Source organism: Natator depressus, chromosome 5 (assembly GCF_965152275.1).
Source record: "Natator depressus isolate rNatDep1 chromosome 5, rNatDep2.hap1, whole genome shotgun sequence".
Taxonomy (NCBI): Eukaryota; Metazoa; Chordata; order Testudines; family Cheloniidae; genus Natator; species Natator depressus.
In genome coordinates this window covers 121997283-122012609 of record NC_134238.1, presented here as the reverse complement: position 1 = coordinate 122012609, position 15327 = coordinate 121997283, and the positions used below count along the sequence as shown (strand labels likewise).

The window sequence follows — 15327 nt, the reverse complement described above, 5'->3', positions numbered from 1 at the left end:
CGCTAGGTTGGGAAAAGTTGGCATCGTGATATAGAAGCACTGATGTGGGTAGAGTCCCCCTTCAAGGAGGCTAGCCCCTGGTTCTGCCCCTGGGCAGCACTGACTAGGGATGGTCTGGCCACCTGGCTTGCTACGTTCTGGTGGGAAGGAGAAACATAGAATGAATATCAGTGAAATATCCTGAATGGAATTAGACATTCAGTCGTTCCAAACTAACCATCTCTCACATTTGTGGTCTCCTGAGTAGGATGAGTCGCAGAAGTGGGGAAATCCAGGAGAAGCTAGGTACCAAAAGTTCATTACTTTTCCCCCTAGTTTGTACTAGTGTGATGATTTGTTGCCACATCACCTCGTGGATAGCTTGTTAGCCAGTGGATCATGCTGGGCTCTCAAGATTTCCAGCCCAGTATTAACTCTGTCAGATATGGGGGGAGGGATAGCTCAGTGGTTTGAGCACTGGCCTGCTAAACCCAGTGTTGTGAGTTCAATCCTTGAGGGGGCCATTTAGGGATCTGGGGCAAAAAATGGGGATTGGTCCTGCTTTGAGTAGGGGGTTGGACCAGATGATCTCCTGAGGTCCCTTCCAACCCTGATATTCTATGATTCCTTCAGAGGTTGTAGGGGAGGGATGGGCAGGGACAGAAGAGAAGACAAACTCTGGAGCTGCAAGCATTCAGGACGGGAGAGAGCCAGCAGTTTTCCTTCTTAATTTACAATGCTTTTCCACCCTACTACCCTCCCCTGGGGTGGCATCACCTTCACGTTCATTCAGTTCTAGAATCACTGTGGCAAAGGCTGTTGGACTTTAGTTACACCAACTAGTCCTGGAAAACAAAGACAATGGTTGTCCTAACAGTTTCCATAGGTTAGTTGGACACCTAGAACAGCCCACGATGTAAGACGCTTTTGTTTCTGTCCCAGAAACTATGGTGAAGTTGACAGCCATTGAACGGACAGAGGGGGGTTGTTAAGGTGTAGCAGCCAGCAAGTTACCCTGTTTTATAGCATGGCCAGATATGGTTAGAGTGAAGAGACAATATGCAGTGCCTAGCAGTGTTGTTGCCCACTGACTGAATGCACCCAGCTTGCGTGGAGAGGGCACACAGAGACCCCCATTTTGGAATGCTGGTGTGAGAAGGTTCCGTGGCAGTTGGGAGTGACAGTTGGGCATCTCAGGCCAGCATGGGGGAGGGAGCAGCTCTTGCATGGCCATTTCCCTCATCCATCCTGGCCCACGGCACCCAGTGCTATGGCTGACAGAAGGGCTCGGCATCTCTGGGCTTAGCTCCAGGGGACCCAAGACAAGCAGCCTCCCTCAGGTGCAGGCATGCTCCTGGCTGCTATCCATCAGGACACCAGTGGGTTTTCCTGCCCCGCCAATGTCTGCCACCTCCCAGTCACACTGCTGGAGCTGAACCGGCCCTCACTGCTGCCTGGCATGGAGGCGCCAGACCAGAGCCTGCCAAGGGGTGATGGAGGGTGTGGAGATGTAGAAGGAGCCTGCCCATGACCCAGTAGTCCACAGGCTTAGTCAGGGTCCTTATTTATTTAGCTTCATACCCTACATAGAAAAGCACCAAGCTAGGACTCTAGGTGCCTTTGACATAGGTTAAGCAGGATGTGGATAAAAGTCAGATCCTGCCAGAAAATGAAGGATCCTCTTGGATCCATGGAGACTGGCTGGACTCCAGATTTGTTGGCACCATACCAATGGTTGGAGAAGTGCTTTAGGTGGTACAGCTTGGGGGCTCGGGCACAAAAATTGAGAGGATCTGTTATTTTCTGACAGGATCTGACTTTTACTCACACACATGATCTGGTGCCTAGCAATGGCAGTGTAACATGCTGCATCTTGTAGCCCAGGGCAGCAGGACAACCTGTGAAGGTCCCACAACCCATGGTGAGAAAAGAGGCAGTCCTAAGCACAGGTGTAGTTTGACTTCTGTATTTGGGGGAGCAGCTCCAGTCAGACCAACGGGAGCGGGGGGGGGGGGGAGAGAAAATTCCACACCTGCCCAACGCTTGCAGTTTGCCCTCCCCAAAACATGCCCATGGTCCTAATGTCCATGAGGGAGAGGGGAAATAGGAGATAGTTGGGGACAGGTTCTTCTACGTGGTGAGGTCAGTGAGCATCCTTAACAGCTTTCTCTCCTCTCCTAGCTTCCTGGCTTGCGATCTCAGGCAAATGACTGTGGAGGTGGGCGTCTGCAGAGACAATACGTTGGCAGAGCTCCAGCTACAAGTATGTCATCTTCCTTTCCTGATTCAGAACCAATACTGTCTACAGTATTTGCTGTTCTTGTGGAGCTGAAGGATGTCCTTATGACTTGCTGTGTCTTCAATGGGGCCAGGATTTAACACTGGGACTCAGGAACCCCACCTGAGAGCATAAAAGGAGCAGGAAGGTGCAGTGAAGAGGGGAGTGGGAGCTCAGGAAGCTGTGGTACAGAGTGAGACAAGCTCTGTGGGCAGTGAGGCCTGGGAGAGAGAGCAAAGGCCCCAGGCAGAAAGGTCTGGGAGGAGCAAGAGAAAAACTGGGTTGTGTGTGGACTTTGTTTTGGAGAGATGTTGAGTTTTATTTGTACTCTTTTATATTAATAAACCCAGACCCCAAGGAGAGGTATTTCTGACCAAGAAAAAGCCTAAAGTGAAGTTTATTTGAATAGTCCAGGAGGGGACGCTGAGGCAAGTTGTCTATAGTTTGACCATAAGCCCTGAGGAGGTGCATGGGAGACAGCTGGCCTGTTTAGATTGTAGGCTCTTCAAGGACTGTGGCTCCCTCTCACTATGTGTATGTACAACATTTACCACAATGGTGACAATGTTTGATTGGGGCCCTCATGTACTACTGTGATATGAATAAATATCAATAGTTATTAAGAACTGTTATGTCATGATGATGATCTGAAAAGCAACATGTTAAGTTAGGACTATAAAGGTAGCCGTGGAAAAGACTTTAACTTTTAGGCATGGAATTAACCATTATCCTTGGATACAGGTTTGTATGTCATTAAGGACTTGTTGAAGCTCCTCAGTGGTATTGAGGAGCTGGGGACTGCTCAGATATGTGTGGGTAGAAACAGAACATTGAATACCATAAAGGGGAATGAAGAGGACCAGAAGTCAGTGAAGAATTAAGATGGGCATTTGTAGATAGAAGTAGAATGGCTTGGAGAAAGAGTGTGATAGGCTTGTCAGAAGAAGGGGACCTTCTTCCCACCACCTGCAACAGCTTGACTAGAGGAAGGTGATAGATAATTTCCTATCTTGACCATCTCAGGGTGAGGAAGCGTGACAGGAAAACATAAGCATCCCTGTGCTGATCACAGCTCAGTGGTTTGGTAGAATGAGAGAGGCTGATTCACTCCTCTGAGCAGACCAGTCTTAGAAGTACATAAAGAAGAAGAGCTGTGTGTAAGCTTGCAAGCTTGTCTCTCTCACTAACAGAAGTTGGTCCAATAAAAGACATTACCTCACCATCTTGTCTCTCGTCGGTAACTAAAAGCTATTAGGAAATGAGGCATCAGTTGTCAGCTACTTGTAACTGAACTGTAACTTTTTCAAACTCAGTGCTGGTGTTTCAGAGTTCATTGCACATTCATTAGTCCCTGCATAGGCTCTGGCACAGTTGGGAATTAGGACAAATAAAAGTTGTGCTTGCTGTGAGAGGCAAGGCTGTACAAAACCAAACTCACACCGGAGCCTTGTATTCAATGTGGAAATTCGTTTCTGTCCCCTTGAACTTGCACACTTGGCAAAATGAGAGAAGAATGGTCCTTGACCCCACACAGTCAAGGAAATATTGGCCAAAACCAATGTATCTCTATTTGGTTTAAAACAATGAAAATATTACTGGGGTTTATAGTGATTTAACACAATTCACAGCTGTCTATTGGAAACAAATGTAATGCACAACAACCAATGACAGCAAGTGCTCCTGGACATCCATTCCCACCGCTCTCCTGTCATACCAAGGCTGAGAGCCCTAACTGCTCATAGTGTATAGCTCTGAAATAGAACTCCATCTTCTGAAAGTCCTAAGAGGCAAGTCACCAGCTGTTCGAGAGTCTTCCAGTTTCCACCTGCAGAGTAAGCTAGACACAGGGGTTCTGTGGTGCATCACTGGCAACACACTGCGCGTTAGGCTTCCTGAGTTCAGTGAGCCTGGGGTTGTTGAGAAGGGTGTAGAGCAGCAACCACCGTGTCCTGGCTCTGGTTGACACTCTGGGTTCTAAAATGAAATAAATACAGAACTCAACACACTCCACTTCTTTTTAAATCAACACACTCCACTTCTTTTTCTCTTGTAATTCAGAAACTAATGACCAGCTCCTCAGCTGGTATCAGTGGAGTTATATCAATAGACACCCACTGAAGATTCATAAATTCTAAGGCCAGACGGGACCATTGTGATCATCTAGTGTGACCTCCTATATAGCACAAGCCAGAGACCTGCCCCACAATAATTCCCACAGCAGGTCTCTTAGAAAAACATCCCATGTTGATTTAAAAATTGTCAGTGATGACTCTTGATAAATTGTTCCAATGATTAATTGCTCTCACCATTAAGAATGTACACCTTATTTCCAGCCAGAATTGTCTAGCTTCAACTTCTAGACATTGGATTGTTAGATCTTTCTCTGCTAGACTGAAGAGCCCATTATTAAATATTTGGTCCCCACATAGGCGCTGACTTTTGCTGGCGCTGGTGGGTGCTCAACCCCCCTCTGTCCCTGACCCCACCCTGACTCCACCCCTGCCCCGCCCCTGCCCCAGACCCGCCTCCTCCCCTGAGCGCACTGCATTCCTGCTCCTCCCCACTCCCTCCCAGAGCTTGTTGTGCCGCGAAACAGCTGTTTTGCATCGGCAAGTGCTGGGAGGTAGGCGGAGAAGCTGGGACGCGGCACGCTTAGGGGAGGAGGTGGAGGTTAGGTGAGGTGGGGGGGGGCGGGGAGGGGAGCTTGGCTGCCAGTGGGTGCAGAGCACTCACTAATTTTTCCCCACACCCTCGGAGTCGGCGCCTATGGTTCCCCATGTAGATACTTATAGACTGTAATCTATCTGACCCAAAAGACATGAGGCCAAATTCTCCTCTCGTTTACACTGGGGTAACTCCACTGACTTGTGTGGAATAGCATTGGTGTAAGTGAGAAGAGAATTTAGCTCAGAACATTGTCAGCACCACTTGATAAACAGCATGATTAATATCCTTCCTCCACCTGAGGGCCAACAGCTTCACCTTCACTGCATGCATTAACTCGAAGACACCGGCTCCCAAATATGACCCTTTGTAAAAACAAAGAGCATAGCAAGATTCAATAAAGGGTTATGGTCATAAGATTACAGGCCATTTTTGTGGGCCTTAGGGCTTATCTTTCAGATGCACATTTGAAGCCTGATTGACTTCAACTCAGTTGCACCCATGTAATGTTGAGCAGAAATGTCTCTTTACTGCATATGAATAAGAATAGTTTCTGCACTTAGGCGTGCTGAGATAATATGACAGGGTCTATCAGTTCTCGTACCTTGCATCTGATCATCAGCATGGGAAGCAGAGGGAGGTTAGAGATAAAGGATTCCCAAAGAGTAATATAATTTTAGAGTTAAATAGCTCATAGTACTCAGTTAAGTGGCATATATGTTAATACTTCAGTCAAAGTGCTTACTTGATATATTATTGAAGATATAATATTTAGTGGATTTCTGCAGTTTTTTCTCAGTGGTTCCGGCCAGAAGAATGTGACAAAAGCTGAGGAGGGTGGGGTTAGTGTGGTAGTGGTCCATAAATATCATACCAACCCATGTGTTGAATCCTGCATTAAAAAAGGGATACATCTACAGAGACGTGCAGCTTAGCTCCCTTCTCTATACACGGCGGGCCCAGTACAGCATTCTTTGTGAACCTATGACTCCCATTCAAGTCAGTAGGCATTTGTGAGAACAAAGAATGCAGGCTCAGACTCTTCATTCATATACAGCCAAAAGCTTTTCAACCCAAGTCCTCCCTGGGCAAGGTGTGGATGTAGGTAGCCTTTGACAGGTTGGGTGGTGCTTGCTCCACAACTCATCTTGAGGGGTGGGGGCACAGGAAGAGTTAGGATTCTTTCATTCCAAAAAGAAATCAAGAAAGAAACAATATTTGTTTAACAGACCAGTAGTAGTTTATAAAAGTTAGGCCACCCAATCAGGAAACAGAAACCATACGATGTGACTTAAGTGGCCATTCTGAATATCAAGGACAGTCTGAATACTAACTACAAAGAGTTTGTAAACAACCCTCAGCTCCAATGTGTTTGTGAACACACCAGGCCTTTGGAATAGTTAATCAATTGTGATCTGGTCTCCGAAAATTAATAAGCAAGGAGCAATAAATATATTGACCAACTGTACCCTAAACTCACAAGTCCAATCCACAAATAAATTACTGATTCTACATTTTAAAAGAAAACTCCCCTCTTGGAGCTTTATTCTTCGGAAGCTTCCCCTTTTTTGAAAATGTCAGTCGGGGAAAAATAGTCATATAATACACATCCAGCTTCAAACCAATACTTGGCAATAATTGGCTCAAACCCATCATTGCGGAGGGGCAGAATATATGCTTCAGGGTTTACATCTTTGTGTACTTTTTAATATTAAAAAAAGCCAAGGACAAAATCCTGAGATAAGTGGAGTGGCTGCATCTGAGTAGAGTAACTGAGCTATTCTTCATGCACTGTTTTCTATAGCACCCATCACCATAATATCTATGATGGAGCCAGAGCATGCTGTACAGTGCTCCAAGAAGGAGCATCATGTGCTCACCATAGTGGCTGCTAATGTAAACCACCCTAGATGAGGGGTCTTTGTCCCCTTCTACTGTCTGACCAATGGAAGAGGTTAAAGAGTGCAGCATCTCCCAGTTACAGCAATTAGGTGCTAGACGCGTGTGCTTTTAGAATGGAAGATCTTGGATTCAGACAAGCAGGATTAGTTACACTATTAACTCTTGGATACATGGAGGGAGGCCAAGGCCCTGGCCATGTACAGCCCGAGTATGGCTAGTACTATATTCTGCCTTGCTCCTTTGCAGGTGTGTTGGGCATGAAGAGGTTCCCTATAGATACATCAGATGTTTGCTTGAAAAGTTCCAGTATTCTTTATGAGAGAGCCACCAAATGGCAAATCCCCATACAAGCTATCCATGCAATGCTCTGACGTTTCGTACACTTACCCATGTCAGCAGCTTCATACCCTTTCTGCATTATAGTCCTGTCTATCCGTGCAATCAGCCAAGTTCCCAACAGGATACTGCAAAGCAGTCTGAACAAACAAGCCCCCAGGCCCAGGAGCACATTGTAGAAGAATAAAAAGTAATTGAAGTTGTGGAAAGCTTTCCTGCAAAAGAGGGGAAAATCCACTTTCACACTTAGTGCCCAATCATGGGTTTGGTTTGGGCTTCAGTGTGCCACAACAGCTCACAAGGAACTAACAGAGATTGACCAAAGACACAAAAGTTTTAGATCTTGATCCACTCCTAAACCCCTCATCCCCGGCCCCACACCAGATCCCGCACCCCCAGCCAGAGCCCTACCCTGCACCCCTACCCCCTGTCCCAGCCCAGAGCCCCCTCCTGCACCCAAACCTCTCATCCCTGGCCGGGAACCCCCTCCTGCACCCCAAACCCCTCATCCCCAGTCCCACCCCAGAGCCTGCACCCCCAGCCGGAGCCCTCACCCCCTCCTGCGCCGCAACCCCCTGCTCCAGCCCAATGAAAATGAGCGAGGGTGGGAAAGAGCGAGCGACAAAGGGGGGATGGAGTGAGAAGGGGGTTAGGCCTCGGAGAAGGGACGGGGCAAGAGCGTTTGTTTTTCTGCAGTCAGAAAGTTGGCAACCTAAGATTCTTGGGGCTGAGCTTGTGGAGTCCTTGCACTCACAGAAGTATAGAGATTTAGTTGGGGATTGGTCCTGCTTTGAGCAGGGGGTTGGACTAGATGACCTCCTGAGGTCCCTTCCAACCATGACATTCTATGATTCTATGACTGCAATTTTTCAATGAGGGGAGACTTTTAGGGCCCACTCCCCCTCTTCCCTTTTGCTAGACCCTGTAGCTTCACTTTCAGTCCCCACTCACCACTGCATACCTTACCCCTCCTTACTACTTTTGGATTTGGCCCAGATATCCACACACTCCCACGTGCATGGTGTTTGAAATTCAGACCCTGAACCAAATTCTGTGGCTCGACCCTCTCTGTCTACTTGTACCTACATTAGTTCATGTTTGTCCAGGCAGACATAGATCTTTGTATGAAAAGCCCCATGCAGTAGGAGATCCTTGTCTGGAGGATGCAAGACCATAAGGACTGTTTCTTTCCTACCACTAACCTGTTATTGAGAGCTAATGGCTTCCGCTTATCATCTGGCAAGATCTTTGGCTGAAGGAAAAATCTCGCAGCGATCTTGATTTGTAATATCATGAGCCCCGTGGCAATCCCAACTGTAAGACTGTAATGGAAAAGGAAAAGAGAAACATCCGATGAAGTGACCTGTAGCTCACGAAAGCTTATGCTCAAATAAATTGGTTAGTCTCTAATGTGCCACTAGTACTCCTTTTCTTTTTGCGACCCTTTTAATATGGATGTTGTGGTGAAAGGGGCTGGAAATATAGCCTGTTAGAGTCCCTGGACAATGGGATGGGAGACCTGCATGTGATTGCCAGCCCCTGGGACTGATTCCCCACTGCCCTGTGCAAAGGAAGAGCAAAGCAGGCGTGAAATGCCACCATTCTGCTTTGTAGGGTTTTATGCCCACTTTGCACAGGTGTAGAGGAAGATGCTGCACTGCCATCATGCACTTACCTGTGCAGTATCTCAGAGGTTCTCAACCTGTGACCTGCAGCCCCCCTCCCGCGGGGTCCGCGGACTATGTCTAAGGGGTCCGCGAAGGACTTAGATTGAAAACGGACTGACCAGAATTCAACTCTATGTAAAGAGAATCGATTTCCAAAGAGGTCTGGGCCTCCATTCTGCTCTCAGGGGTCTGTGAACGAGAAAAGGGTGAGAACCACTGCTCTATCCTGTGGGGAATTTCTTCCTGACCCTCTGCATGCCCCAGACTGTGATACCCTTACTCACGGGGTAGTATCTCACTGCAAATAGCTCCACTGGCTGCAGGAGGGCTGCTCAGGGTGTAAGGTGTGATTCAAATTCAGATTCTCCAGTTGAAAGGGGGAGGCTGCAGGGAGCCAGTTGCCGCTCCCTGATCCTCAGCCACTTGGTTCTGGCACAAGAAAAGTGGCACAGGACCAGCAGTAACTTATGCAGCTGCCATACGGTTCCTCAGGGACCATAGGCTAGTGGAGAATCATGTGTAGCAAAGCTCCACTTGGCCATACCTCCCTCCTACCCCAAGAACTCCACTAAGACACCGTCTCCCTCATGTTATGCTGAGGGTGGGAGTGTGCAGCTGGCACAATCGGTATCAGAACTGCTGCCCACCACCTTTAACCCCACTGGAGAGCTCACCCGCGCAGGGGGAATTCTCTACCTGCTTATCTCTGGTAGCTTTAAGGCCACGAGCCCCGAAGCGGCCTTAGCAAACCAGAAAATCTGGCCCAATGGGAATAAGGGGTATCAGAATCTAGCTGTCCTTCTGAGAGCACAAAATGAGCACAGAGGAGGTGTGGCCGGGGTAATATCCATGCGACCTAGTATCAGTGCACATACTGTCTAGTAGTCCTTTTTAATTCTTACTAAGATATAAAATCGTCGTCCTGCTTTACAATGCTCACAGAATAAGCCTTGTTATGATTTTTTTTAATGACTGCTCATTTGAATTCTGTGGCTACTGGTCTTATTGTCTGCAGTCACCAACTGGGCTGAAGATAATAAGCCAAAAGAGGACCGTCCTCTGCACAGATTCCTGGGATTCCAGGAAGCGATGGCTTCAGGAGACTAATAGAGTCCTGTAGGGAGTTCCTGACAGAGGCTTCATTTGCTGGGGGGCAAGAAGGGCTGTTGCCGCCACCCCCAGATCTTGGTTTGTCCCTCCCAGATTTTTCATAGGTCTATAAGCTCCATTATGTCTTCCGCTCCCACCCCCTGCCTCCTCCAACTTTGCAGGATATAATATAATCATATTTAATTTTTCCTGTGCTGACACAATTTTGCCCCCCTCCACCCTCAGATTTTTCTGACATGACACCCTGATTCCTGAGTTTGTGGGGAAAAGAGTGTAGTTGGCCCAGACAGATTACAAAAAGGCAGACCCTAGACCCATATAGGTGGGCTGGTGGCTCTGCCTTCAGGAAGTGGAATCAGCTGTTATATCTTATGAAGCCTTGAAACTGCGATACCCAATCTTTGCCAAACCTGAGGACAGTGCCGGCTACTTCCCAGGAGGCTGGGAGACACACTGAACAGAAGAGTGTGGCTGGCTGATCTTTAATGCAGAGATGTGGGCCACGGAGATTGCAGGTCCCAGCATGAGATGCTTTCTTTAGATTGAGCAGTCAGGACATTAGATCAAAATGGAGCAATGCTTGCTGGGACCTCCTTGTCCGCATTAAAGATGAAGGTGGAACATTGTGGACAATGGATTGCATTTTGGCTTAGCTTGTATTCTTATGTGCTTTCACCCTTTGATTATCCATTGTCAGTCAGTCCCCTCGTAGTCAGCATTTTCCTTAAGATGGGAAAACAGACAATGTGCTTAGATTGTAAACCTCTCAAAAATTCCCCACAGGGAAAGCAAGTTTAAAGATCTGCTGACCTTTGGAAAGGTTGCATGGCACATCTTCAGAGGAGGGCTGCTGGGGCTATGTTTAAGGAACATGCAGAATTTATGTTACGTGGCAGGGTTATTCAATAGCAGCGTGAAAAAAACTCCCCCCTGACCAACATAAGTTTCACCGGCAAAAGTGCTGGTGTGCACAGTGCTACATCAGCAGGAGAGGCAATCCTGCCAGCATAGCTAACGCCACTTGTTGGGGGTGGTTTAATTATGCTGCCAGAAGAGCTCTCTCCTGCCGGCAAAGAGCGGCTATGCTGGAGACCTTATAGCGTCACAGCTGCAGCAGTACAGCTGTGCCACTGTAAGATCCATAGTGTAGACACAGCTTAAACATCTGTCACTGGAACCTACCGTTTTCAGATAGGTACCTCTTGTTATTTTATAGACCTATAAATCTAAATCAGTGCGAAGACAGTGAGATAACACCAGAGATGTGTGAAAACAAGGCACTTACATCCCAATTCCCAAACCTTTGGCCACTTCCAGCCCTTGGCCATGCTGTATTGGCAAAACAAAACTGTACATGATCATTACACCAAACAGACACTGCACCACATGAATGATCAGGTAGCCTGGAAAAGAGAAAACATATTTCTTACTATAGAGGAAAAGGACAACCGCTCTAATATTGGTTGAATGTATGCTTATGCTGAAGGCTTGGCACGTACCCCATAATATGTATGCAATTTGCCAACCAGAGTATCTTGCTATTGCAGCCTGAGTTTAAAAAAAGAAAAAGGACAGACGTTTATGACATTGGAATTGCTGCATGTTTGATCAGAGAAACAAAATACATCCTTAGGCCCTGATTCTGGTCTTCATCCTGCTGGCTCCTTTATGCCACATTTCAATCACAGGGCCTGATTCTCCACTGCCCGGCACCTTGTTCAGCATTCACACCAGTGCAAAGTGGGTGTGAACTGATCCCATTCTGACTGGTGACAGTTTACCCCCACTCTGCACTGGGTAAGTCACTGGACAATGTGCAGGGCAACCAGGAATCCGTTCCAGTGTCCCTCCCACACCCCTTCATCACAGACCCCAGGGCTACATTGAAGCATACAGGAAAGGTGCAGAAGTGAACTGAAGTATGTGCTGAAAGTGGAAGGAGATCAGAGGAGCTTGGCTTGGACTCCTGCACAGCTTACACAAGGGAACGGAACAAAACTACATGTACCCAGAATTCTACCCACAAAACTGCCTTTATAACTGTTAGAACATGTCTGAAGAAAATAGGGACAAGAATTGTTTTCCCATTCACTTCTATGCAGAGTAAGGCTCCAGTCCTGCAAACATTCAATATGCTTAACTGTAAGCACACAAACAGCCCTTTTATTTGTGTCCTAGTTAATGGAGCATTTGCTTACTTAACTGTCAGACTAAGCGATGGGGTGTTAGTCACCCATGTTCTAGTACCCTCACTTTCCTGGATGGCAATCTCCACTGAGTAAGGATTGTCATTTGTTATGTTTAGTACAAAGTTGATTTGAAAAGATGCCATTTCTATTGTTCTTTGGGAGACAGCTTCATCATTCTGAACGACAGACCAAACCACTGACATTGTCTGTACCAGATAATAAACTGCTACTGCTCAGGGGCAGCTTTCATCTGTGGAGTGGAAAGTTGAGGGGTGCAGTCAGTGAGTGGCTCTCCTCCCCTGCTCCATCCCTCCCTGAAAAGCCGACAGTGCCCTTACCGCATGTCAGCTCTGGAGGTGTGAATGCAGCACGAGGCGATCACTGCAAAACCAGCAGTGATTATCTCCTGGTCCTTACACAATGGCGGTAATAAACAAATGTAGGGCACTTAGTGGTGATCAGGGTCAAGTTCCTGTGACAGCTTGTTATGAGAGATATCAGTGTTAGACTGAGGGCCGGTCTGCATTGAAGATTTACATCAGCATAGCCGTGTCTTTCTGGAGTGTGAAAAATCCACACCCCGAGAGAATAGTTACACCGACCTAACCCCCAGTGTAGACTTCCGTTGACCCAGTTACTGCCTCTCAGGGCTTGTCTACGCTACAGGTTATGTTGGTATAACTTATGTTGCTCAGCCACCCTGAGGGCTTGTCTACATTACTCGCTGGATCGACGGCACAGATCTGTCATACAAGCCTTTTACATTAGTTTTACAGTGTGAAGCCATCATACAATTAGATTAGCATGCTCCAGAATCAGGCCCATGAATATTGCACTGACCCATTAAACTATGGCCTCCTCTTGCAAAATACTGGAGAGCACGTGTAAACTACATTCACAAGTTCTCCCACTGAATTTCAAGTGTTAGTGGATCAGAGCTACTGGCTGGGAACTTTTGGGGAAAAGCAGTGAGAACTTACCACGCTTTGAGAAGAAGCAGGCTCACGAGACCTTAGTGGAAGGAAATGTTTCTCCCCTGCCCACAGCCGCTTCATGTGTTTTCTGAATAAAGGTGTCAAAATTAGTTTTAAAAAGTTTCACACAAATAAATTGGAGATTTTATTCACTCAATAACTTTGTTTGACTGTTTGATCACAGAGGAGCTATATCAGATGATTTGACTGAATGTCAAAGGGGTCAGCAATCTACAGCTAAAAGCATCATGGATTAATGCAATAAACACAGAGCCAAGGGGCGCAATGGTGAAAGAATGGCAAACATTGTGTTTTATTGGGCATGCCACCCAAAGCACAAGTTTTGATTTATTACAACACAATACAATATACAACACTGAAGGCTTATCTTTTGCTTCAATAGGAGTTTTACCTATCTAAGACTCAGTAGTACATCTGTAAAATAGAATCTGGTCTACATACAGGCTAAGAGCACTGTAATTACAACAGGGGCCTTATATGAAAATTGAATCCAAAATTGTGATTTCAAGAGTAAAAGACATTTTACTTTGACAGAGGTAAAGTGTAACCTTTCACCAAGACTGTGTCTGTCAAAACTCCTGTTTAAAGTTAAACTGCTGATACCTGCTGAGTACCAAAATACAAAAAGAGAAGTATCTGTCTGTAGACTAAGGTCTCTTGCTTAATCTTAGAATAAATAACTTTGTTTTATGTGTATGGCTGAATGAAGATGAGTGATTGATTTTTTCTATTATTTCAGTTGCAACAGCTTTGTACTTTTTCCAATTTATTTTGTGTTCTTGTGTTGGAACTTGTATGGGATGGTTGAGATAATCTCTGTGGACTGACCCATACCCAGGAAGAGTTGATCTTATCTCCTAAAATGTCTCAAAATATTTTGAGGTCTGCTGACTGATTGATTTTCTAAGCCAATGCTTACTGGCAAGGAAAGTCTCTTTATTTGCATAAAGATGACCTAATCCAGCCCCACTGGGTGATGTTTATGACTTCAGAGGGGGAATGTCCCATTCTGCTTTGCCAAGAAACTCCAGAGTAGAGTAGAAGTTCCAAGGGGGAGGAATCAGTCGGGCCACCATCGTCAAAAAATGGAAGGAAAAGAAGAAGCCATTGCTTCTGGCTAATAGCCTCTGGTGTGAAGAGGCCACCAGGCTTGTCAAAAGGCTTGTGCTTCCTTCCCTTTCTCAGACAGCCACTGAGGTGCCAGAGTCCAGCAACACACACCATCCAAAATTTGGCATCTACAGGCAAGCAACCTCTAGCCCAGCGGTTCTCAAACTGTGGGCCGGGACCGCAAAGTGGGTTGTGAACCTGTTTTAATGGGGTCGTCAGGGCTGGTGTTAGACTTGCTGGGGTGTAGGCCGAAACCGAAGCCCAAGCACAACTGCCCAAGGCCAAAGCCAAAGCCCAAGCCCCACCATTTGGGGCCAAAAACAAAGCTCAAGGGCTTCAGCCCTGGGCAGCAGGGCTCGGGTGGGTTCACGCTTTGGTTCCCGCTCCTGTGGTTGTGTAGTAATTTTTGTTGTCAGAAGGCGGTCATGGTGCAATCAAACCCCAGCTCTAGCCAGTCAGCAAGTCTGTTGAGTTAGCCAAGAAAACCACCAGCTAATCTTTCCAACCACATACTAATTTCCTGAAACTGAATGAAACCACAAAAGTCACAGCAAAGATCATGCATAAATATCAACCTGATAAGGATTTTATTTTGTGGTTTGTTTTTTTTTCAATTTTTATTAGTAGAGGGACACCTCCACCTTGGCATTCTCACCCTTGTCCTTTTAACTCTAGCAGCTGACAGTGTGCATGTGGATAGAACACACAGAATGTAGCTGAGTATGGTTTCTCAAACAGCCTGCAATAAGGTTCAATAGGCTCATGGCTTAATTGCTCATGGTTCAAGAGGCTCATGGCACACTCATGGGTTGAGTGGTGTGTGTTTAAATCCTGAGAAACTTAGTTTCACATAACTTCTTGTTTGCTAGTTAAATTTAACAAGCTGTTTTATCCTGAATTGTATTGGAATGTCTGGTACAACCCTATACTGTGCAGGGAGAGATTGGCTATTACCTAACACCTATATTTTGTGCAGTCTGTCTTACGTAGCATCAGAGCTGTCGTCTAATATTTATTTCAACCTGGGAGAGATTTCTTCCTGCCCGTATCAGCTGTTTGTCTGGAATATCAGTAACTATCAATTAGCACTGAAATAA

At 46.4% G+C, this 15327-nt stretch overlaps 1 protein-coding gene across 4 annotated transcripts in view; it reads right to left on the bottom strand.

Annotated features, from left to right (window-relative positions):
* Positions 1-3721: 3721 nt before the first annotated feature.
* LOC141987082 (stimulated by retinoic acid gene 6 protein-like) overlaps positions 3722-15327 on the bottom strand; it is a 35190-nt gene continuing 23584 nt past the window's right edge. For 2 of the 4 annotated variants that reach the window (XM_074952125.1, XM_074952123.1), the window contains 7 exons: positions 13106-13187; positions 11436-11484; positions 11222-11339; positions 8362-8481; positions 7211-7374; positions 5667-5813; positions 3724-4231 (listed from right to left, as the gene is read on the bottom strand). In XM_074952125.1, coding sequence (XP_074808226.1) covers positions 4095-4231; positions 5667-5813; positions 7211-7374; positions 8362-8481; positions 11222-11339; positions 11436-11484; positions 13106-13187 — 817 coding nt within the window. In that variant the 3' untranslated portion in view covers positions 3724-4094. Of the gene's footprint in view, positions 4232-5666; positions 5814-7210; positions 7375-8361; positions 8482-11221; positions 11340-11435; positions 11485-13105; positions 13188-15327 lie in introns of all 4 variants that reach the window. The other 2 variants (XM_074952124.1, XM_074952126.1) reach the window with 2 other exon arrangements.